Source organism: Apis laboriosa, unplaced genomic scaffold, assembly GCF_014066325.1.
Source record: "Apis laboriosa isolate Shangri-la unplaced genomic scaffold, ASM1406632v1 scaffold149_cov153, whole genome shotgun sequence".
Taxonomy (NCBI): Eukaryota; Metazoa; Arthropoda; class Insecta; order Hymenoptera; family Apidae; genus Apis; species Apis laboriosa.
Genome location: NW_025221797.1, coordinates 47,686 through 73,897, shown reverse-complemented (window position 1 = coordinate 73,897; position 26,212 = coordinate 47,686). Strand labels below are relative to the sequence as shown.

Below are 26,212 nucleotides of genomic sequence, written 5' to 3'. Positions count from 1 at the left end.
TCTACTTTGAGAAATCAATTTTCTACTAATTAAACTATTCATGCTTTTCTTAAAATAAATATTTCACGATATTCCAATTTAAGAATTAATCATCTTCCTCTAAAACTGTCCTTCCATTCTCACGAAAATTATTTATTTATATGTTCTCTATAGTAAATCTGAAGTTTCTCTATATTTATGGCCTTAAACATCGACGTTATTTCGGTCGATCGAAATCCTCTCACGTCCTGAACATCATCTATTATGCTAATTTCGCTCTAAAACGAAGACACTGTTCGTGAAATAAAAATTATATGATGCACAAAAGAAAAACCTAATCTTTTTTTTCGCGTTTTTATCATCGTCGATAGTTTAATCTTTCATTTGCAACGAGATGATACAAAAGTGTGGAGAATTAATACCACGTCGATTTTCAATAAAAATTTCGCAATACGTTTCGTGGAAGCTAAGAAATCGTTTTAATGAACGGATCTTGAGGGATGAAACATTTTAAAGAAGTATTTTAATCTAGATATTTATCTTCAAGTGAATTTTGATAAATAAGAAAAATAAAAATTGAACGCTGATTGAATTCATTTATTTAAATGTCAAAAAGAAAATATTAGAAATATTTTGATTAAGAAATATTTAAAGGATTTCATTTATCTTTAGTAATAATTTAAAAAGACGAATTTTATGAATTTTAAACATTAACAAATTTATCATTCATTTCGGAGAAAAGTTAAAACTTTCAAAGTTTTTAGATCTCAATTGTTTAAAATTTTTTTATACAACTGTAATATCATTTTCATCAATTCATTTTAATATTTTAAAAATATTTAAAAAATATTTTAAATATTTTTACACTTTCAAAATATATATGAAATAAATATATATTTTTTCATATATATATATATGAAAAAATTGTGATCAAATTTTCGAATTTCTCAGACTAAAATACTTCTTTAACTCCCATCTTTGCACGAATATTACTTTATCATGCTCTCTACGTATTCTTTGACGATTCGAGTGCTCTCATTTATGAAGATACGATGAAGATCAAAGAGGACAATAAACTCAATTTTATGACAATAAAGTATCCAAGTATTATTTAAGAAAAAAAAAAAAAAATAGAAAAGCAGCGAAGATAAAATACTATTTTTTCTTTTCTTTTTTTAATTTTAAATGTAAAACGAAATTAATTTCGTGAAATTCATTATTCATAGAATTTAATTTTATATATGAATTATAATATTACAAAAAATTGTTCTATACCTGTGTAGGAATTTTTCATTAATTATTAATTCTAAAGGATAATAACAATACTAATAATAGGATGTTCGATAAAACCTCACTTACATATCAAAATTTCCATTTCATGAAGCATTATAACAAAAAAATTATTCATCATATAAATTTTTTTAATTACATATGATAAAAATATAACATAACCATATACATTAGTTGTCGAAGAATTTTAATAATCTAAATATACTTTATACAATGTTTACCCCCCTCTCCCCCATAGTTAATTAGAAAGAATAAATAATTCAACTAACAATAATAAATAATAATAAATTTTAAAACGAACGGTAATGTACGATTTTTAACAAGACATTCTTATGCTATTGGTACGTAAATAAAAATTATGTTATTTAACTAAAAATCATAACTATATATAGAACCAATAGCATAACTCTATGTATCTTATTTTTTCATAAAACTATATTTTTATAAATATTGAAAATATATAAGATATATCAAAAATAAGAGATAATTATTTCATAATTTTAAAGAAAAATTACTGTTATATTTGTATCTTTGTTTTTATTTTTAATTATATAGCACATAGTTTTATGTGTTTATTGACCATTATTATTTACTACAGGATTAAATTTTTTTTTAACAATTAATACCTATTTAAAATATGGTATTAATCTATAAAAAAATATATAACATGTAATTTATGTGATAACATATGATAAAATACTACTACGATGTTCCAGTAAAAAAAATCATACAAAGAAATAGAAATGCAAATACGAGTCCCCACGAGAATTTTTTGACAAAAATCATGACGGTTCGTATTCAAAGAAGCTAACGAAAAATCGCGATTATATTTATCTTATGCATTTATAATTTTGACGTTAAACTTCGTTTGGAAATAAAAAATAAATAAAAAATGCTAAATTTGAAAATACTGTAAAAATGTGTTTGCGAGGTAACAAATAAAATTATCTCCTAAAAAACTCAAGATTCGCTCTTTCAAAAATGAAAACAAACATTTAAACCTAATTAAAAAAATTAAAATTTGTGTATAAAGTATAATTGAAACACATATGTAAATTACACGTAGATATATTTGGAAAATATCTCACGCTATAATTTATCAATAATTATTATTAGTGAATAGACAAGCGATAAGTTGTAGATTATAATCTTTTATCTTTGTTTTCTATCTTTTGCACAAACAATTGTTATAATTTCATAATTTTAGAATCAAGACTATTAACTATTTTACAATTTGCAAGAACTTTATCTATTTTACATTATCCATTTTATTACTATCATACAAGAAAACACTGGCAACTTGTGGTTTGTCAAAATTCACTAATAAATATTTAATCAATTGTGCAAAAAAATTAAAAATTGCATTTGTAACTTGACAACAAAAAAAGATACAAATAAATCCGTGACTTATTATTAAATGAACGAGGTATTCAAATGAAAATTACATTCTCATGATAAAAATAAACCATATAGCTGCAGTTGAAACGCAAATATAATCTGTTGAAAATTCAAAACGATGTGTCCGCAAAAATAAGTTGTAAAACGCAACGATCAAAAATATTTCTGTACGAAATATAAAACATAACCGACGACTAATTAAAAGATTTTCATTAATTGCGGTTCTCGGTCAATGGAACTCATAACTCGACTCGACGGGCTTTGACACAGCGTAAACTTTGTAATTTCCATAAATCCGTTTCATTTCGTGGCCGATTGCCGAGGGGCCGTCCTTTAACACCCTCTGCCGGACAGGATTAAAACTATCGTTGTTCCGGCCTGTCAGCTGCAAGCCGCGTGAAAATGCATTCGACGAAGCGTCCAATTTTGAAATTAATCGCGACCAGTTTCGTTTAACCGGCACGGACATTGTTCACCCCGGTAAAATTTTAATCGACGATCGACGATTAACACGACAGTGCGACGAGGAAGGAGGAAGAGAGGATCAATTCGAATTCGTTCCACCCGAATCGAATCTCGTTTCGTTCGACAAATTCGCGATCGTTGTACCGTGAAAAGAAACGAACGTTAAATCTCCGCATCCGTTACAATGCCAGATTTCAGCCAGATCTGGTAATCATCGAAACTTGTTCCACCAACGCGCGCTGGATTTCAGATTTGCACAGAATTCCCGATAGATTTCCACTTTTTTACCGTCTATAGATCTATGGACCATTGCCCTTCATTCCTCTTCCTTTTTCCCTTTTGTCCTTGGCATATCGTGCACGCTGGTCACGCAACAACTGGCTCGTAATTTCGCTCCAAGTGACAAGTAGCGCCGGAGAATGTATTTTCTCGACATTTCTAGGTCTCCTAGGTGGCATGTTGATCATGATCGTGGTAATGAGAAAATCGAGACCCTCGTGGATTGATCTATAAATTATTTAGATTCTATGTGGTTGAAGCTGGAATCATGTGTGAGTCGCGATAATGAGAAACGTGAAAGAACCGCGAGGAGGAAAAGGCGAGAGTGCGATAGGAAAACCTGTGGATCGTTGAAAGCTCTGAAAAGTCAACCGCGAAGATCGACGAGACACTTTACTCGAATGAAATACTTCGAATACGTTACGCGTTTGTATATATATGGCGCTAATTAAAATGAGATATTGACTCGTCATAGCTAGCTGTTATCCTCTTTTATTTGCAGATTATATTACGATGTTATGTAACCACTTTATTATTAGATTACTTTTGATTTAATTAAATGATTATTTTATTAAATTATTTTTCATGCCATATTTATTTTATGATTTAAGAATGTATCGAAGTTATTTTGGAGACCTAACTATATCTCTGACTAGCGGTATACTTTTTTTAAAATATTCCGATTTTTACAATCGTCATCATTAAAAAATATACTTTCCACGTCACATTTTGCTATTCAATTTTCAACCACCTTTTAAAAAATAATACTATTCTATTTTATAGAGCAAATCAATTCGATATAACTTAAATAAACAGATGAAGTTTTTTTTTTTTATTTAAACCTCTTTCATAATCATCGACATATACATGTGTAGACGTGGATAAAAATTTAATTGCATTTTGACGAATGGGATGATTCAGACTTCATCTTTCATTTCTTAAGTGCTCCACTTCTAAAGTTTAATAGGATGAAAATACTGGTCGAATATAACATTATATCCACTGGAATAATATTTTTCGCTATAATATCCCAAGTGTTTGAAATGAAGAACCTTTGAGCGTAATAGAGATTATAAAATATTTCAGATGGTTGGTACGCCATTAACAAATAAATGTTTGCGAAACTATGGAGGCTAGGGAATTCAGATATTGGCAATAATCATCAAAGAATTGAGTAACAAGGATATTAATCGTTATTCTTGAGATCATCTCTGTCGATATTGTACGATAACGATTCTATAAAGCTATTAAACTTTTTGAATCGTGTATTTTATATTAAATAATTGAAGGAGAAATATAATAACGATTATTGTAATAAGAACAAAAGAAAATCAGTACGTAAAATATTAACAATATTTTCACAAAAAAAAAATTTATATCCACATTTTGGATAATCAAAAACATTGTAAAAATCCCAAATGTGAAAATTTTAATGGAATAATTAATAAGATAATAAAAATTCCAATCCCCCTGAAAGAAAGATCCCAAAAGCAATTTTTAAACTTTCCAACCATCTTTCTAATTACATATATATTTCCACATGTAAATGTATGTTTTTTTAAATATTATTCCAAACGAAAAATTATGATTCTTTTTTCAAACTAATTCATAAACAATAAAAAGAAAAGAATCCCCCAAACATTTTTCCAAATTTAAATCATCTTCTAACCCCACCAAATAGGATAATATCCAATCACTTTTTCAAACATTAAAACGAACAAATTTCCACGTGTACACTCGTGTGTGCATCACGAATATCGCGACAAGACATATTCGTGTCTCATTCACGTTTAACCTTTCGAATAAAACGGAATCCATTACGCACGCGAAGAATACGACGCGCATGAGTCCAGAGCATTTCCATTTATATTACCTTATCGTTGCTCTTCCAGCCTGCTACTACCCTTTCCCCCCTTTTACCTGGATTCCTTCTTTCTCTCCGTTGTTCCTCTTCCTTCTTCCTTGTTCTCGCGCTCACCTGATCGTCGACGAATTTCCTCCTCACTCCTGACGAAGGACCACGGTGAACACGCACTTGCTCGACCAACCTGCTTCATCGCTCGCCTCGTACTCCACTCTGTGGCCACCGACGTCGAAACGTCGTCCAGGACTCTGAAACATAAAAAAAAATGAAGTGGTTAATATTAGATAATAAATACCATGTTGAGTCTAATATTGTACAAACGAGAAACTTACTTGTCGATTTTTTTTTAAATTAAATTCGTAAACTTTATATTGTTTTTAACATTTATTTTATTGATATACTTTTCTTATAATATCTTGTTAATTTTCTCCAAATGTTTCTTAGAATCTTATATTTTATGTTTTCTAATGTATTTGATATAATTAATAAATAGAAATAGTTTAAAATATTCTATTTCTGTATTATTTTATTTTATTTTTAAAAAAAGTATAAAATAAAACATGTTTTCGTTTATTATGTATTTTTCTAACATTCTACAATTTTATATAAATTTAAAATGACTAATGAATTAGTTATGTTTGCAAATTGAATAAGTTGTTTTAATCATGTGCATGTAGTTCTTGCTTATGAATTAATGAATTCTCAGTGACCGTTCATAAATCAGAGATTCAAAGTTTATTAGAAATTATATTATAAACGAAAATTATATTTATAAAAAGGAATGTGTAAAATATAAAATGAATATTAAATGATAGAAAAAGAAAAAACTTTTACGCGTTTAAAAAAATAATTCAAGATTTTTAGATTTGCAACAATTTTGAGATTTTACTCGTAATCACAACTTAAAATAAAAATTCCCAAAAATTTATAAAAATAAGAACTATTTCTATTTATTAACTTATTCTGTAATACTTTCGCATAGCAATATTTCATTTTTTAAAAAAATAACTTTCTTTTTTATTCTCTTTTATCCTTACATACACACATTTGCTCGTGTTTCAGCTGCGGTTTAATTCAATTGGATCCACCTTGAAGCACAGAAGAAGGTTTAGAATGCGTGTAAAAAGAATAAAGGGTGGCCGGTATTGAGGCAGCTTCATATTCTCTCTACAATGTTACTTAATCGTAAAACACGATTTACCATTACCAAGTTAGTTTGTAAAACAAAATTGTTACACGATATTTGCATAGAAACATGGATTCTCCACACAAACTTTCTACAGCGCAGTTTAAATTCTCGTCAAACTTTCTACAGTTTGCTCTGCGAGCTATTCTAAACCGACACACGAGGTCAAATCGACATCGATTACTATGACACATCGATTTAATAGATAATGAAAACTGTCATTCGTTAGATGAATCATGTCGATATCGTTATGATCGAATCATATCTAGCTCGCAAAATTTTTCCATTCCTCTTTTGTCGTTTGATACAAATTTTTGTGAATACGATATATTCGATGATCGTAAGAATGATTTGTTTTTTTTTTAATATTTATTGTGTTATTCTTCAATCGAGAATATAAATATTCTGTCTTTTTTTATTGCAACATTAATTGCATTGCTACTTTTTCTCTTTTTTCTTTTTTCTTTTGTTAAATGGTTATACGAAATTCATTAAATTATGAATAAATTATATCATAAGAATTGTTTGAGATAAGAAGANAATTTTAATTTTTTTTTTTTTTTTTTTTTTTTGAGAACTATTTATTAAGTAATTTAATCTTTAAATATTGATACTTCCTGTTTGTTTCAATCCACTATCTTTATAACTTTGAATTCAGTTTTATGTATTCAGTTTTAGCATTATTTATGCAAATGAGGAATATCCTTCGTGTTTAGTACTAAAAAACCTGTTTATATAAAACAGATAATATCTTTAAAATTCATATATGTAAATAAAAATATCTATTAAGAAATAAAAATTAATTTATGCAGTACAAGATTAAATTTCACCACACGATATAAAATAATAGTATTGATATGAAATATTGAAGCAAATTACGAAAAGGATGAATATATGATGTTCCTCTTATAATGAAATTTCTTAAATTTATTCGTTGACGTACAAAGATACCGTATTCTACAGTAAAATTCTTTAGCAATAATTGTACTGGTAAAGAATATCATATAAATATTCATTATATAAGATATTTATTAATTATATAAAATACCGAATTGATTTCAATTTGAAAATTTTACATTGATTTGGATTTACACTTTAGATTTTTCATTTAACGATTAATGAAATAATAATTTAGGATTAATTTAAGTGATTGCAGTTTAAATTTGAATATTATCATTCTATTTAAATATTAAAAAAGAAAAATGAAAAATAATCTTGGCAAAGATTTATAATAATGAAGAAAAAATCTTTTAGATTTGTGATAATAAAAATGAAAAAGAGAAAAAAATATTATTAAAATAATTAAAAATAAATTTCCTCTTTTCTTTCTTCTATTTTTGTCACACAGCATGATAAATCCAAAATAGATAATGATAATCGAACAAAGCAAATGAGCATATATGAATATTTTTTTTTTTTTTTTTTAATTAATGTACTCTTCGAAAGATTCCAGGAATATTCAACGAAATATTCTCAAATTCTTTGATTAATTCCTATGAAGCTTTATCAATTGGATCGACTATAAAGCTGCGATGCGTATGAAATTAATAAAAATCGCATGGAATTTCACACTGATCGAGATTCATGCGATTGCCGAACAAGAGAAATGTTTCACGCCATTATTAAGTAAAATGAAATGAAACAAAGAGACTCAAAAATCGATAAATGATCTGTTATCATATATACGATCAATCCTGTGTATCATTTCGAAACTTTAAGTTTTTGAGTTTTTTAATCTTGACGTTTAATTTAATTAAAAGATTTTTTATTATTTTTTTTTTAATACAAGCATAAAATTAAATTTGAATTATGAATATATTATACACTGAATTTATCAGTGTGAATTTTTTTTTATAAAAACTTAAATATATATAATATATTATAACCAATTTTGTAATTTATTCATTTTTATTACACTCATTATCCATGTGAATATATAAATTTTTAATCTTGAATGAAATTAAAAAAACATCGTTAAATTTTTAAAATTAAATCTTTTCTCATGAAAGAAAAACATTTCAGTTGAGTTGTACAATTTTTAAACATAACGAACAAAGTAAAATCTAATTATTATTACAAGCTAGAATTATTTCATGATAAAACAGAAATATAATAATAATACAATTATCTAATAAAGCTTTGCAATTAATGATCAACAAGTATCATTTATCGAACTATATTAATTATAAGATTTTAAAATCCAAAACAAATATAAAAAGTTATACAAACCTGACGTAATAAATTTCAGCTTGAAGCTTTTTTTTCATTTATTTCACTATAAAAAAAAAAAAAAAAAATTCACCAGTGAAATAAAAGCGTTTTATTCTATCTCCCTTTAACACAAAACTTCTAATTCCTTATAAGTAATGGATGACCAACTTTTCAGCTTCTTTTAGCCTCTAAAATCGACCCTTCGAATCTGTCTCATCAACATCTTATATAATTGAAATATACTGAAGCTATACTCGTATAAATCTTCATGATTAGTACAAACGAAGAAGTCCAAAGTCTATGTAGAACCTATAACATATTCTCCAACAGGCATCAACCTAATAACGAACGTGACACACATTCGACGATATATCGCGGTATGATCGAACATCGTTAAGAAATTAAGTGCTTTATAATTAACACTGACCTCGTTGCTCCTAATCCGGGTCACCTTCACGTTGTCCGTGAAAATTGGCTCGGTCCACGTAATCGCTGTCCCATTTCTCCCCGTGACCTCTATGTCGTTCGGACAGTCTTTAACTTTTGGCGCCTCCCCTCCTGAAACGCGATAAAATCCAATCAAAAGACCTTTCCTCCGCTTAGAAGCGAACCGCTCGTTTCGAATAGAGAATAAAGGATTATATAAAGGATATAAGCGACGTGTCTCCTTGGATAAGTTCAAATTCAACCCCCCTCCTATCTTTTACGATTCTAGTGGATGTAGGTACGGTATAGAGAGTCAGGAATTTCGTAGGAAAATTTCATTCAAAATTGAGGGTATAATTTGATAAAGTTTCTTATAATTTTACATTATAAGATTGCGTTCTATTAGAATCCGTACAAGTTTCTTTCTTTTAATACATAAATATACGTATATATATATGTACAGAAATATGCATCTGTATCGTCGCGCCATCTCTGCACCACATTCTACAATTTTAAAATTGATATTAATTTTTATCTCCGAAAATCATGTATATTAAAATCCAACTCAGTCACAACATATTAATCCCTACATTATTATTCCACATGTTGATTACTTAATTAAAAAGGGAAGGGATCGTTACGAATCAGCAAGTTGAAATCGTCGTGTGTTTTGAAATCCTCGTCTTCTCTTTGCCTTTGCACGCTAAATAAACGATCTCAACGCAACGCATCCCCCTTCGTAAATCATGGACCACGATTAAAAACTCTTTGCAACGTCAAGGGGGAAGAAACTTCATCAGGCTACGTTTAATTAGTTCCGGTAAATTAGATCTCGAGAGCAATGTGGATCATCGCGAATCCATTTATTCGGACATCGAAAAACGTTACATCCTATTCTGAGGATAGTTGGCGAGTTTCGTTGAATTACGATGGAACCTCGATATTTGAACGAGATGGAAAATGCATGGAGCAAGGTTCATGTTAAAATTAACGAGATAGCCAATAAATCTTATGTATGAAACTTGAAATCTAGAATTCCGTTTTCCCTAGAATGTGTTCATTTGCGCGGGAATCATTTTATCGTATTTATCTTTGAAAAAATGTAACGATGGAATTATGAATTTTAACATCCATATTCAAGTATTCAAGTAGCTTTTCTTTCTCTCTCTTTTTCTTAAGGATTTTCAAATTTGGATCATTACTGTTTGATATATTTATGATTAATTTATATTCCAAATATATTCTAAAATAATTTTCTTCGTGCAACATCTTCTTATCCCCTTTTCCAAAATTTCTTCTAATATTTCTTCTAATATTTATACAGATTTTTATATTTATTTATATATTTTTTTTATATTTTTATATTTATTTATATATTTATATATTTATATATTTTAATAAAAAAAAAATTTTTACTGAATGAAACATATATAAATGAAAAATTAGATATTTCTTTGATCAAAATCTAAGACTCTTGGAATTACCATTATATCATCCACCCTAAAGGTATAATACGCAAAAATGAAATAATTCTATTACGCGAACATTCGTGCGTATAATGGTATGCGAAATATTTCGCAAATTATATTTTACGTTCAATTTACGCCAAACCGGAATAAACTGTTGCACGGTGAGAGGAAACAAGCACAGTTTGCGGAAAGATCACCTGTAATATTAACGCGTTTAATTGCTTTAGAAAACGTTAGAATCGTTAATGTTGCATGAATTATAGCAATTCACGTTGTCATGCGCTGAATTAATCTTGCGTTATATGGATAATATGACGATTGGATGCGAATTAGATGTGTCTAGTTACCGAGAGATTTAATCGATTCGATATTCGGATATTGGTGAATAAGAGAGCTTATTAACGCTTAAGTGTGGTATGGTTGATCAATGACTTTTACAAAATATTCACTGACAAAGAATTCTGATAGTTGCGATAATATAGCGAAAAATATGGAAAATAATCGAGGTATTACTTTTTTTTTTTTTACAATATATATTAGCGTACGTTTTAAGGAATAAGATATGGATTAAAGAAATTAGAAAAAATTATGAAAGATTATCTGTTAAGGAAATTACCATTTTGTATCATTGTTATTTCATTAATGGACTTACTGTTATTATTTTCAGGAATATTAATAATAAATGTAAAAAATATTAGAAATCCTAATGCCTAATCTAAATGGAAATCTAAAGAGGTGGTTTCTCGAGTTCAATTATTCTCGAGAAAATTTCTTTTTAAAAACAATTTTACAATACTTGAATTTTTTCGAAAATGAACCACTTCTTCATTTTTCGTTTTTTTCTTATCCACGCATAATCATGAAGTTAGGTGGTGTTATAAAATATGCGTGCTTTCGCAAAAATCTAATCCTTGTGATATAAAACACATGCAGTAAAATATATTCGTTGCATATCTTCCACGTAACTATGGATTTTTGCATTTATAGCAACTTCATTCCGGGTTAGATAGACTATTATATTTCATTCTTTTTTATTTACCTTCCCTTTTCGTGATAAGAAAAGAATAACGGTTTGCTTGCATGATCATCGTTATACAGTAAATCGTTTTTTTTTTTTTTTTATTCCATGTACGATGCTTTTCATATAGATATAGCGAAGAAATTTGAATATTAAGATTAAAGAAACGAATAGCTTTTTGGAACGTTTCACAAAAGAGATGATGGCTATAATTTTTTTAATCTATGAATAACGAGAAATAAATGAAAAATAGATAAACAATTATCGTTTCTGTAATTGAATTCTTTTTTCATCTGCAGCTGATTGACAAATAAAACGTGAAAAAATGATTATTATCTCTACAATTCTTTTTTCATTCGCAGTTAATTAACAATTAAAAAAGAAAAATGTCTGCAATGATTGAGAAAATTGATCGTATTTATATTTTAAACGAAATTATTTTTATAGAGAAAAATCATGTTATATGAAGTATTTTTATTGAAATAAATCTTAGAAAATAATCTCGAAAATCAAAAAAATATTATCTTTATTTAATAATAAATTTAGTTTGTTTAATAAAAATAAAAATAGTTTGATATACGATCAATTATTCGAATCATTATAATTATTGTTTTAATATATCTATAATTATTGTTCTAATTTTATTTCAATCGATAATTTATTTGAAGATTAAAAACGAAGAAGTAATTATTGTTTTAACAACTTAACGTAAATATTATAATGTTTCATAAATTCATAATTAAATAAATTTTTAAAGATTAATCAAATTCATTCATCGAATATTTACACGTAATACATAATTTACACACGACATCGTGGCAATAATTTCAATTCAATCAATTTAATTTGTTTTAATAAAAACAAGCACAATACGAACGTTAGTCTATATTGAGCAATTAAACGATCACGTTCCACGTCTTGTTTGCCTCGAAATGATATTAATTTCCAGTTAATAAGACAAAATACGATTATGTCCGCTCGCATGCATTAAATTAAATTCGAAGCTCGTTAACGTTGACGTGAAAAACAAAAAGATGATCTTTTGCATACGATTTTACATAGATTTTTTTAAACATCTTTCAGATCATTGTGAGTAATGTAGATTAAGCGGCAATTTAATCCCGTTTCTCCCTTTAAACCCAGTCAATTCCATTTTTAATTACCAACGTTGCGAAGTACGCCGTTTTAACGCAAAAACATTTTCATTTCAACGAAGGAAAAATGGAAAGAAGGGAAAAAGTTAAATGAAGGGTGAAATTACAACTGGCACGGATAGAGAGCAAACGAGAGAGTTTTGTCGACGCGAAATGTTTGAAAATTATTAATCGTGTAATTCGACGACTCGGTTTTATTAATTACACTTCGCTAATTAAAAACGCGACAATGATGATAAACGATGGTGACATAATTTTGATTGAAGTACACTACGTATCGTTCCAAATTTATTTAGAACAACTGATTGAAAAGAGTTTGGGGAGAGAAGGATAGAATAATAGTTATCAAATATTGTGTTTGATAGAAAAATATTTGTTTTCCATATCTTTTGCTTTGTAAAGCATGAATAATTTTGAAATAAATAAAATGAAATATCAAATATCATTATTATTAAATAATAAATAAATAACACGGATTAAAAAATTAGAAAGATAATTTTAAATAAATTCTATGAAATTAATCAACCTCGCAGAATATAAAATCTCTTTCATCCAAGTTTTTCATCTAAATAATCTTTCACTTCATCGTCATCATCATCATCATCGTTCAAACTTTGTATAAATCATTCCTCGTCTAAAAGATCTAAAAAATAAAAAAAAAAAAGAAATTCTACGTATAACGTTAAAGACGAAAAATACTTACCAAAATGGAATCAAAAGAAGCTCAACGCGTATACACCTATCGAAACACTCATCTATTCCTACACGCGAATCACTCAAACACTTGCTCCCTCATTCAAACCGCCCTCCTAATTATTCCAATCAACATAGCTCGCTCGACAGCATCCCAATTTGTTGCCCCATTTCTCCTATCCATTCACGCGGAAAACGTTACCTGAAACGTCTACATATCTGCTCGATATTCATTAATCCGAAAAGCCCGCGATCCAAGGGAAAAACAACGTTGTAAGGGAGCATACTCTCGCTAGGGGATTCAGCGGTTTCCAGGAAGAATCAGTGGAGCGTTCACTCGGAGGGGGATTCATCGAATAATCTAATTCGTGGGCCAACGATCCCTAGATTATACACCATTGCGGCGAACCCTATCCCGGAAACGCATTTAATTAAATCGTCTGAGATTTCGTCCAGACTAAGCAAGAAGAAGAAACGTTCCTTCTTTGCGTGGAGATTTTATGGGATGGTTGCTCCAAACTTAGAGGAGATACCATGTTCAAGGAAACGAGACAATAAACGATATTTCCTTTTAATGTTGTTTCGTATTTTTAGAGCCACTGTACGTGTAACACACTTTTCTCATACTTGTTAATCTGTTTGATGGTGTTATGTAATGTAAACTATAACGTTATTTCTAATCTGCATTGTACTGGCACGTTAATTAGTTAGTCTTTTGTCAAATGCGACAAGTAATTTTATATTTTCATATTATCCACAATTTTGTCGTAATACGATCACGATTATTGAATATAAATTAATATCGTCAGGTATAAAGCATCTATGCATCAAGTGGAAATACCTGGCAAAACATGCGTGGTCAAAGTTGAGCTGAAAAATTAATTAAAATTTTGAATAAAATCATTTTAAATATATATTGTATTTATAATAATCGGATAATATTTATTTTATCATTTTAATTATTATCCTTTGAATAATAAATTATCCAAAAGAATTCCAATTAAAAAACTTTATTTTTAACTTTAATAAAATTCTATAGTTCTGTTCGTGCATCGATCAAATGCACTTTGCTATTCCTCCCGTTGAACACAGACTATAGTTTTCATTCTTCCACGCCATTGGTAACTCGAGACAATCGAATGCCGCGCTTTAAGAGTCATTTTAATGAAAGAACGTACCGCATTCCCGCGCATCTTAGAATCTAACTTTCGTTGGATGATCGTGTTAATGGCCACCGCCACCGGAAGCTTTTTAAGCGACACGCTCGACGCGAAAACACGTAATGACGCATTAAGTCGGGAGAAAATGCGGGGTGAATGGGCTCACGGCTATTCCAGTAATAGGTTTTCAGTCAGGAACACGCGAAACCTTCTTCCACTTCTAGAGGAGAGGTCTGACGTCGACCCACATCTCGAATCGTCGTTTCGGAATTTTTCCTTGGCGGGGTGAGTTCCTTCGTTCAATTTAAAGGATTTCGTTTTGCTGTGGTGTGGAAATAGAAGGGGGAGGTGAAGGAAGGGTTAATTAAAAGGGGAATGGAAAAAGAGGAAGGGAAGGTTTTTGAATGTTTTGGAAATGAGTTCGAGGAAATGGAGTTTCTTCGATTTAAAGGGTGATTTAAAGCGATAATGTATCGAGTTTCTCAAAATGTGAGTAACATCGATGAAATTTAAATATGAAGACGGTAAAATGAATACGAATTATTATCTACGATAAATGATCAAATACAGGGATTTCCTGTTAATTAATTAAAAATAGTTTTTAAATGATGATTTTTCATGCGATATCCATCTTGATTAATTAAATATATATAAATTACTTATAAACCTTTAAATCTACTCTACTCACTAATAATAAAAATTAATCGATACTATCGATAATAAGTTTCAAAAAAAAAAGAATTATCAATCGATTTCATTTGGATAGAAACACCTAAAAGAAACAGAATGTCATTTGAAAGAAGATTAATACATTATTATACGTACCCTCAACAGTCCCTTAAACCCGGGAAAATTAATCGTTGCCCGTTCTATCGGCCAGGATAAGATCCACCCTCATTGATTAATAGAAGGGTTTAACGATCATTACCGATCATTGGCGAGATTTCACGGATCAATTTCATGCACAGGCTATTAATTAATCACCTTTGACAATGATGCGCAACACGCAGCTAGCTTGCTTCTTCGATACCGGGTGTCTCGCGAAGAACGTGATCTCATGCACACCCGGGGTTAGATTAGCCTCCAGCCTGGTCCCCCAGGAGGGTTTCGATCGAACGTACCGGAACCAATCGAGATCTGTCGAGGGTTGATCGAACGTCACGAAGGCCTCGTCTCTTCCTGGTGGCAGTTCCGCGACCACATCTTTCGGGCACTCTAAACGAGGCTTGCTGTATCCTGCAACGAAAGGTAAGAGATAGAAATCGTTAATAAAATGATATTATAGTTGAGAGAAGATATCAAGATATAAATCAACCATGAATTTGAGTTACGTGAAATAGTGAGTCGATTAAATTATTCTTAATATTTTTGAATTATTTTCAGAGTTTATATTCGAGATGGAGTTTTGGAAGATCGATTCAAGTTATAAACTATTTATGTTGACGTTAGAAGAAGTAAGATATAATAAATAGAATGGGATAGTGATAGAGATAGATTGTACAACAAATGGAGAAGTAAATATATGTGTACTATGATATTAAAATAATATTAATAATAGTAATATTATTTAATGAATTTCACTTTTAATTTTAATTATTTAATACATCTAGTCTTGATAATATTCTTATAAAATAAAATTTAAAGTAAATAAAATTAAGTCTTCTTTATTATAAATTCCTTATTTTACATGTATTTCTTCTTAAAATGAAGTACAAATTTTTGTACTTTAAATCAACAAATTTCCCGTGTTTAATTAGAATCAGAATGGTGGAAAGACGTAGACTACGATAATGCTATGCAAACACTAAATATATATGGAGACTCAAATGTTTGATCACATCAATATGTTTGATTCAAGCTGGTAATATAGTATTGTTAATTATTAAGCTAACTTTGCGTTTCACATGAAAAAGTAGATTAGAAAGTCTAATTTCAGAAATATTCCTAAATCTTCAATAACTGTCATTTTAAATAAAATTTGCTACAAATCAATTTTAATTAATTGCACGTATAAATTATAATCCTAAATTTAAAATAAAAAAAAAAAATAAAAAAAACAAATTTTGTTACTTACTGACACACTCGCCGTGTTTTGGGCCGTCCCACGAACCATCCGATCTACAAGTCAATTCGTATTCTCCGTGAAGTTGATACCCATGGGGACACTTCAAGAAACATTTGGTACCTGGTCGATTGGCCACTCTTCGTCTACCTCTCCATGGCTTTGGAGTAGCTAAACGTGAACACATTAAATATCCTCGACCCTCCGGATTCAATGGTGGGCAGGATACATTATTTATATCTGGAAAAGAAAAATCGAAGTCTGTCCTAAGGCTGTGTTATTAGAAAACGAACATTTTTTTAAAACTTATATATCTTTAACCCTCCTTAATCTTCTAAGACAAATCGACCTAAATCACGAGAAATAAGAAAAGATATTACTCTATACGTGAAATATATTGTCTTTTTAAGTGAATTTCACGAATCTTATTTTCTATAAAATATAAAAACTAACCGAGAAAATAATGTAATTAAATGCCACATTCTTTTCAGTTGAAGATTTAATTTATAATTTAATTGAATTAGATTTAAAGAAGTAAAATGTTTATAATCTTTCTTACTTTTATTATATTATTATATTATAATATTTTTCTTTAATCTCTACACTATAAATTATAAAATATAAAACGAAATTCATTTGTAATGTAAACCAGAAATTCTTCATCTTTATATTATTTCTACATAGAAAGGAATCATTTGGTGAAAATAAAAAAAGAGAAAAACCTATAAACACCACATCTCTCCAATATTCATCAAACATTCGACTCCTATTCCATTCTTGTAACACCGATCATCGATACGAATCTGCGAATCTCTTTAATCCATTTACAATTAGCCAGACTTTCCCTGCCACGAATTTACCCCGAAATCAAGGTAATTTCTGTCACCGTTAATATCCAGTCTAGCAAGGACGTAACCGAGATGTCGATCTCGCGACATCGCCCAAGCGTTGCACTCCGTGTCTGCTCCTATTATTCCCCATGACTACTACCCTAATATACGAATTATGAATGTTAATGACGATCGTGGTGGGGGTAGACACATGTCGGTGCTACATTTGCAAGAATCAGATCCGTGACGGTTCTGCACAGGGGGAGCTAGTCTCAATGGATTGTTTCAATGGAAAACTGGATTTTCGAATGTAAAACGGATCCACTTGACAATGGAAAATCTTGAGGATCCGCAATATCTGCAATACCTCGGTTTCAATCGCCAATTCCGATATCGATTAACTCATTAAGGAGCAATCTCGTGTTCGCACAACATTTGCAATTTTCCCCTTGGTTGATTTACATTATTGAATTCCGGATGTTGAAGAAGAGGATTCCAAGAATTTATTTTCGTCTTTATTTTTTTTTTCTATTTAAGTTTAGAATTATTAAATGAATGTTCTTTATTTAATTAAACTTTAATCTAAATTTTGGTATCAATTTTCAAGATTCTGAGAGAAGTGACTATATCATTCCTCTTTATCAAATTTGTTTTCTCAAGTCAGTAATCAAATCATCAAAAACGGGATTCCTATTCTTCTAATCTTTGTATGGATCAAACAGTTATATATTACACATTCTACATTTCGAATAGCAGAACTGTCATAATATATGAAATAGAAATAAATTTAACGCGTATCAATATATGGTTATTAAATCTACGTATAAGTAATGATTAATTCTGGTATTTGGAATCTGCTTTCGGACTAAGAACTAAGTCAACGTTAATGCTTTTAGACCGCTTCATAGATGACGAGTAAAGCCCTCGTTAGCAACAGAAGGATTAAGAGAGTGCAATGTCGATTTGCTTGGTATCTGTATATCTAAGCCCTATAACGTGCACTCTAAACAAATAATCCTACGATATGAATCATTCCAGTGAAAGTTAATTTGATTTTTAAATGTGAGTAAATTAAAAAAATTGTTGAAGATATAGTTGTTCAAAAAATTATCAGTAAAGAAAACTATGATAATTAATAAATATCTATTAGTCTATTAAAGGATAAATTAGAATTTTACAATATTTACAGAAGATTTAATAATCACAATTTAATTCTAATATAAATTCGATACTTCGTTTTTATTTTAAATATTGATTTACCATTTTTAAATATTGATAACCACGATGCATTGTAGTTGTTATAAAATTTCTTCATTTTCCCATTCATTTATACGATATGCAAAATCTAAAGAGGAAACAACACCGGTTAATTCGAAATACATTTCTATCCTTATGAAATTGAAATTTCAACTTTCTCCGTATTATTCCGATTTCGTTTTCCAACTTGTTCAAATTTTTGTTCCACGAGTTTACTTTCTCGTTTTCATAAACTTACCAAGCAATAAGAAAGACACAAGAAGTTCCAACGTGAAATTTGCATTGGATAAAGGTGCACGCTAATATTTTACAAGTTTCTCCGAGAATATGAAATCAAGTGACCCAGATTGTGATTGTTTGCACAGTTATTCCGTCTCGCCACGATGGTTTACATTTCCCGACGAACCGATAATTGTCGAATTTCATTCTATTATCGACGAAAATTACGTTTGAAAAATCGAGTACAATGCTAGAGAAAAATATAACGAGAAGTTTATTCTTTGTCCTTTACGAAGAATTAAAAAATTTGATGGATTTGGAAGAAGAATCGAGACTCTAAAATAATTTTTTAACCGGAAACTATTTTGATTTAATTCGAAAAACTAACCTTAGCTTCTCCGAGAAAGAAATATCGATGACAGGTAATAATCTTGTCTTTTATCGTCTCCATAAGATATTATATTACAACTCAATGCAAAGATCATTTTGTACAAATTAGAAATGAAATTAGATAAACTTAAGCCTTTAATAATAAACCACTGCATTCGTACAGAATCACAAATGAGACTTCGATTTTTCGATATAAAAAGTGCAAGAAGAAACTGAAAATTTTGTCATTAAAACACACTCGAGAGATGGAGAAAACCATACCATTGAAGCTCCTTTTTATTTCGTCCCGATATCTTTATCGGTTGCTGAGATATAAAGACTTAAAGTATCCATAGCGCGACGTGCAGAGATTATGAATGGGTCTGCAACTCGGTGACCTATATTTTTTCTTGGAAACACGTACTACATTCTTCCAAGAATCGTGTACTACGTTTTTCCAGGAATCGCGTCTGTCATTGGTCTGGAATTTGGAATAGGTCAGTGAGAAGAAGTGCGAGCGAGAGATCCGAATAAGGCGACGAGGACGCAGATAGTAAAATAACCAAAAATTATCCTTTCCTTTACACGACGATATCTTAGGAACCGGAAGTCGTATCGGGACGAATGAAAATGCGTTTTAAAAAGCAAAGTTTCGCGTCTCTAATGATCTTTCATTTATTAATTAGAAATGAATATCTTTCGAGTTATAACGCTTTGAAGTTTCTTTAATTTTAATAAAGTTTAATCGAGCTTTAAGGTAAATTACTGTTTACTTCTGGAAAAATATGTTTATGTATAAAAATTAGTGTAGCTATAACTTTAGAAAATTTATACAAAGTCAATTCAAATCTACTTCAACATGAAACTAATAAAATAAATAGAAAAAAGAAGATAAAAATTAAAATCAGAAAATTTCAGTAGCAGAAATATTCGATAAATCGTCAAGAACTAATCGTTTAGAAATTTCTCAGAGCGAAAACGTTCTAAATCATCTTGAAAAAAATTACCGACAGCGATGTACGATATGTGATACATAAGTGGTTCAATGAAGTGAGAGGGAAAAAATAGACACGTTAACTTCGTCATGGAGACAAGAAATAATGTGAAATGAAACATAGAAACATTTCTTTTTGCAACAAAAATTGATTTATAGCGATGTTTGAAATCAAAAGAATTTGATTATATTTTTGATGCTCGAATAATTTTAAAAATTAATTTTAAAATTATTATTTTCATTGATTTTGTCACATAGATTTCCATATTATTTCCAGAGACTTTTACTCGATAATTTTATGGTAATTTAATTTTCGTTTTCAACAAATAATATTTCATACTATGTAAAGGTAATTCCGACAATGAACGAAAAAAATTCGGAATTAAGATTAAAAAATATTTAAATTTCACAAAAATTTCTCATTCATTAATTTACATTACAGCGGACATCGTTTCGTATTAAAATACGAATAAATTTATAATGGAAGAAAATATAATACGTATAAAAAAAAAAATAAGATGTAAAAAGTCAACAAAAGTATAAGTTTTATAATATATGCTAAGAAAAAAAGAAGCGGAAACTTCAAAAATTTAATTTTACAAAAACTACCTTTTCTATAAGTAGTATCTACTAAAATCTGGAAGATCAAAAGCACTATTAAAAGATAAACACGCAATTCAGATTTCCTCATTCCATCCCAGTGAGAAAGTGCCTCGAGGCATGAATTAATCCGACTGCAAGAAACGCGAGTGAATTTGTAGTTGTCCCGCGGATAAAAGGGAAGTATTACTCAGCCGTGTAAGTATTAATCGCAAAAACGTTTCTCGTCACGTGTGTGTCCATGATAGCATTATTACATAGCCGAGAAATTTTCCCCCGCCTCTCGGTGGAACATATTGCGTTTCCCAGACGCGCGAATGATGTATGATCCTCGAGGATGGGACGAGTAGTCGAATGAAAAGAAGTTCCGAAACTTCTCTCCGAAGAAAAGGGAACATTTCGAGGGACGACAAGTACAGGATGTATCAAAATTGCTGGGCGATTTGATACGAGACGATAATGGATGGCGAAGAAAACGTTTCTTGTTCGATAAATGGTTAACTCTTTTCTTAGTGAATGAAGGTTCAAAGATGAAGATGAATTTTCTTGAATTTTTTTCGTTGAAAGAGAAGAATTTTGAAAAATTTTCCGTCCGTTTTAATTCGAATATTTTCTCTTTTTTCAAATATGATAGGGTTCTAATCACTTGGAAAAAATTTCTTTGTTGATTTGTAAATGTTTCAGAATTATTTCTGAATCAAATAAATTTATCGTATAATCAATTCCTAATCTCGACGATGAAATTTTTTATTAATTTTAACAAGTTATTTAATGTATCGACGAGAACATGAAAGTATAATCAAAATGCTCATTAATCCTTTTCCTCATAATATTAAATCATAAACGAATTATGAATATATCATCGTTATACATTAGATATATATTCGAGTATTTACTGTGAAATAAAACGATAAATATTCAAAAATAAATCTGGCAATACTTTTCTTTTTCAAAAATTTTTTTTAAAAATAAGAAAAAATTAATATCAAATCTTAGCCAGATACTTTAATGATCTCTTCCTTTATTTATTTAACCAATATTTGCTAGAAAAAAAACCAATTTATGTATATTAAAAACTTTCCATCAATCTAAAATTATGAAACATTCTTTACAAAATGAGAAACTCACCCACGCAAGACTTGCCATCCGACGATAGAGCTTTCTCGTCACCGTCACAGGCGCAGAAGAAACTCCCATCCGTATTTTCGCAGACTTCTGTGCACCCACCGTTGTCAACCGTACACTCATTGATATCTGCACAAAAATACGCAGAATTAATATCACATATGGTGCATGATAAACAATCACAGGACATTGTTACATTTAAACGCTCAGGATTTACGCGAACGGAATATTTCACTTTTCCCTTTCCACCATCGTAATTTATAAAATTTTTAAAACCGACCGTTACGTGCCGAGTTTACAAATGATTTTGTAATGAAAAGAGGACTAGTAGCATATAAACTAGAATTTTACAAGATGAGTGGAGCGCAAGTTGCAAAATATTCGAGGAAAAAAATTATATGAAAATCATTTATTGTTGCATGATATTAATCATCGATTTAATGTGCGCTTCTTAAATTGATTTTTAATGATATTACTCTAAGTACGTAACAAAAATTTATTTCTAACGTATCTCTTTTTTTAAATTCTTAACAACATTTGAATTTGTATAATACATTATGCAAAACATTATTTACCTACATTTTCTCTAACAATAAATTCTCTAACAATAAATATAAATTCGGAACTGATCAATCAATCAATGACATAGAATGTAAAGAAAAAAATAAAGATGTACCCAACTTTCTACACACTTTCTAAAAATTAATTCCAATCCGATTTAACGTTAACAAACGATCGAAATGGCGATCCCATCATCGTATTTAAATTTCGATACGTGTTAAATGCGTGTTACAATAAACAATTTCGAATTGGCCGCGAAAATAGACACGTGACGGACCACCGTATCACCATTATTCTCGCGTGGTTAACGCGAGCGTTCCCTTTCGCCACGATATAACCAGCTGTTATCGATCAGCGCAAAGTTCAAGTTCCTCGACGCGGATGTTACACGATGCTATGATAACGCGCCCTGACCTTTCACCCCTCCCCTCGCCTCCCTACGTTTGAAAACGACGGAAGACCCTCCCCTCCCCTCTCCCCTTTCATTCGCATACAATACACGTTCGTCTGCGTTCTTTCGTCGGCCAGCCACCGACCCGGTCAATTGTCCACCCGATGGCGTTAAATTGACCGAAATAGACGTACAAGGGTCGGCCGGATTGCGATTGCCTCGAGCGCTTTCAATGACCGCCAAGAGTGCTCGACTTCCGCCGCTTTCACGACACCGTGGCTCGCGATACGACGACGACGACGACGACGACGAGGACGCGGCCCATCCGCGCGCGATAATGACGCAGGTCGACAAAATGGTCGAAACGTGTCCCCTCCGCGCGCGAATCGATACAATGCCCGCTTGATTTTTCGTCGCCGGGGGGATTTCCTTTGTGAATGGCTGGCTACGCGAGCATTCTTGCCCCGACGTCTCTTGAACGTGGAGGGAATGTAAGGGGTGGATTTATTTTGGATTTATTTTGTTGGAAAGGGGAAGTAGCAGGGAACTCGAAGATTTAGAGCCGCTGGCGTGGTGGAACAATTTTGGAATTTTTATCCGGGGAGGATTTTTCAATGTGATACGTTGAATGATAAATGTGCGGGGAGATTATTATAGGGGGGAGATTGATGTAGAGAGGAATTAGAAATAAATGATTTGAATAAATCGATGATCGAAGTTGGATGATAATATTCGTTGATGTTTTTTGTTATAATTAAATATTTGCGTTTCGATTGAGTTTTGAAAAGTAAAGAGATGATAATGGAAATGTTAAGTGTTAAGGATAAGGGGAAAATTAGATAAAGGGATTATTCTCGTGATTTTTGCGAAAGGATGAATACAGAAATATTTTTAAGAAAGAAAGAATAAACAGATAAAAATTTATATCTTTGGGTATAGATTAAAATAAATAATTATTTTTGTTTAAAAGAATTATTCTCAATTCATTCGTTTTTTTTTCGGAGGAAAATGAAGAAATAAGCAAGTGTATCAAAATGCAAATTTCAAGTGGTAAACCATAATCTTCATCCGTAAAAAGATTCTAAAAGGTAAGAAACAAAGCAAGTTTACAAATCAACGATTTGTTGAACTTTTCGCGTTATGTATTATTCATTGTTTCGAAGCAAATCTGAGAACTCTCAGTCGAGTTAGACAGCTTTTTATGCTACTTCATAAGCCTCGTGTGCACATATGGTTGACATCGATCCAACAGTTATAGTACAGCAGGTGCCTGAAGAAAATCTATTATAAAGCTGCAACTACTATTACATAATTCCATTGATCATACTATTTAAAAATCTGGAAGTTATGTAAGAGTTATGTAAATATTTCACTCTACATTTGATTTCTATATATTGTCAATTATTTATTTCTACGATTTCTCTTAAAACGATTAGAGATTTTTGATTATTTTATGGAAATTACGAAAAAATATTTAAAAAATTAATTAGATAATAAAATTCACAAGTTCTTTGTAATACGTGATATTCATTTTATTTTAAAAATTTCATTATTAATGACATTAAAGTTACTTGTATTATATTTTCAAATTTTTTTGAATTTTGAAACTCTCTTTGATTATCCACACTAATACATAATTTCTAAGCGTAGAAATATTATAATAAGCACTACATCAAGCTTCTAAAGCTTCGAGCTCTCTGATTTGGCACACGTGGTTTCGACATTGACGACAAACAACCATTTATCACTGGAAACTATCATATAACGACTAATCTAAATTTAAAACGGAATGTGTCATATACACGATGTATAAAAATAACAATTTTTAAATAGATCAGTGTCTGAAATTGTTTCATAAATATAAACGCGACATTTTATTCTTGAAATACTTTTTGTCTTCTATTTTGTAAAACTACTTTGTATTTCTTCTTTCTCTGACTGGAATCTCTCCTTCTTCTTATTTTTCCTAATTATATTAATTGGCAAGATATTATATAAACTGTTAATAAAAGGAATATACACAACAATAACGAGATATTTATTATAAACTTATTATAAATAATCTCCAACAATAAAATAAATGATATTCGTATAATATATTATGTTTAAATTATTTCATTATTGAGAAAATAAATTTTAATCATAATTATAATTTAAAAATGATAGATAATAAAATAATTTTCATTTCTAAAAAAGTAAATTACTGAAATTTTCTCTATTTTTCTTTTATAATAACATTTTTCATTCTAATATCTCAATTTATTAAATAATTCTGCAATATATTTGCACAGATATGCACTGTCTTGTTTGATTGCAGAATGCTGATTATATCATATTTATAAGTTGCTGCCTTAGCAAATATAAAATACGTTTGCTATTGCATAGTAAATGTACAATTCATCGTGTTTATAAATGATAAATATTTTGGCTAGTTACCAAAATTAATTATAGATATATTTTGATACATTCGATCAGTTCAATCGTACAATTCATTTTTGTAATTCAACACATTGGAAAATTTAATACATTTCTATAAGAAAGTAAAAATTAATATTGTATATTCCAACACAAAAATAAATAATTATGTACAGAAATCCTGAAAATATTTGCATATACATTGTTGTTCTTCGCGTTCATTGTTACAATTTAAAATGAGAGACAAAAAAGATATACACACACACACACGCGCGTAAGAAAAAACAAACTCTTGTGAAAAGTGCACAAAGTTAACCGGTAATGAGATACTTACAAAAACGAATACTATGCTCCACAAAAGTGAAAAGGGTACTTTGCAGAGAAATTTTTACGGAACGCTACTTGTTGTAACAATTTTCTAAACTTATAACGACTTCCGGTGAAACTTGGCCAGGATACGTCAAGTCCAGATGGACGATAACGGAAATCGGGAGAAGGGAAAAAGAAGAAGGGAGAAAATACGATAACAATGGAAATCCCGAGGAGTTAATGAATTTCCCGATGTTCGGAGTATTTAGCCAAGGCGTAATGAAAATACGAAAACAATAAAGCAAAATAACTGTTTTCTTCGCATCGGTTGAAACGAGGCCATCGTAAAAACTTTGCAAGATCGAGAAAAGTTAAGACGAGCTTGTTACAAGTTCACCGGATGAAATATGAATAATATACTCGAAGAAACTTTTCAAAAATTACGAGCTCACAATCAACGATTTGTGTGGTATGATTTGTATCCCTTT

At 30.0% G+C, this 26,212-nt stretch overlaps 1 protein-coding gene across 6 annotated transcripts in view; it reads right to left on the bottom strand.

Annotated features, from left to right (window-relative positions):
* Positions 1 to 1,835: 1,835 nt before the first annotated feature.
* Positions 1,836 to 26,212, bottom strand: part of LOC122710524 — a 69,903-nt gene continuing 45,526 nt past the window's right edge. For 4 of the 6 annotated variants that reach the window (XR_006345946.1, XR_006345943.1, XR_006345944.1 and 1 more), the window contains 6 exons: positions 22,052 to 22,177; positions 16,667 to 16,894; positions 15,577 to 15,828; positions 9,100 to 9,230; positions 5,332 to 5,523; positions 1,836 to 3,639 (listed from right to left, as the gene is read on the bottom strand). Coding sequence is in view for 2 of the 6 variants with exons in the window: in XM_043928429.1 (XP_043784364.1) it covers positions 5,413 to 5,523; positions 9,100 to 9,230; positions 15,577 to 15,828; positions 16,667 to 16,894; positions 22,052 to 22,177 (848 nt within the window). In the remaining 4 variants the exon portion in view is untranslated. Of the gene's footprint in view, positions 3,640 to 4,965; positions 5,524 to 9,099; positions 9,231 to 15,576; positions 15,829 to 16,666; positions 16,895 to 22,051; positions 22,178 to 26,212 lie in introns of those variants that run through there. The other 2 variants (XM_043928429.1, XM_043928428.1) reach the window with 2 other exon arrangements.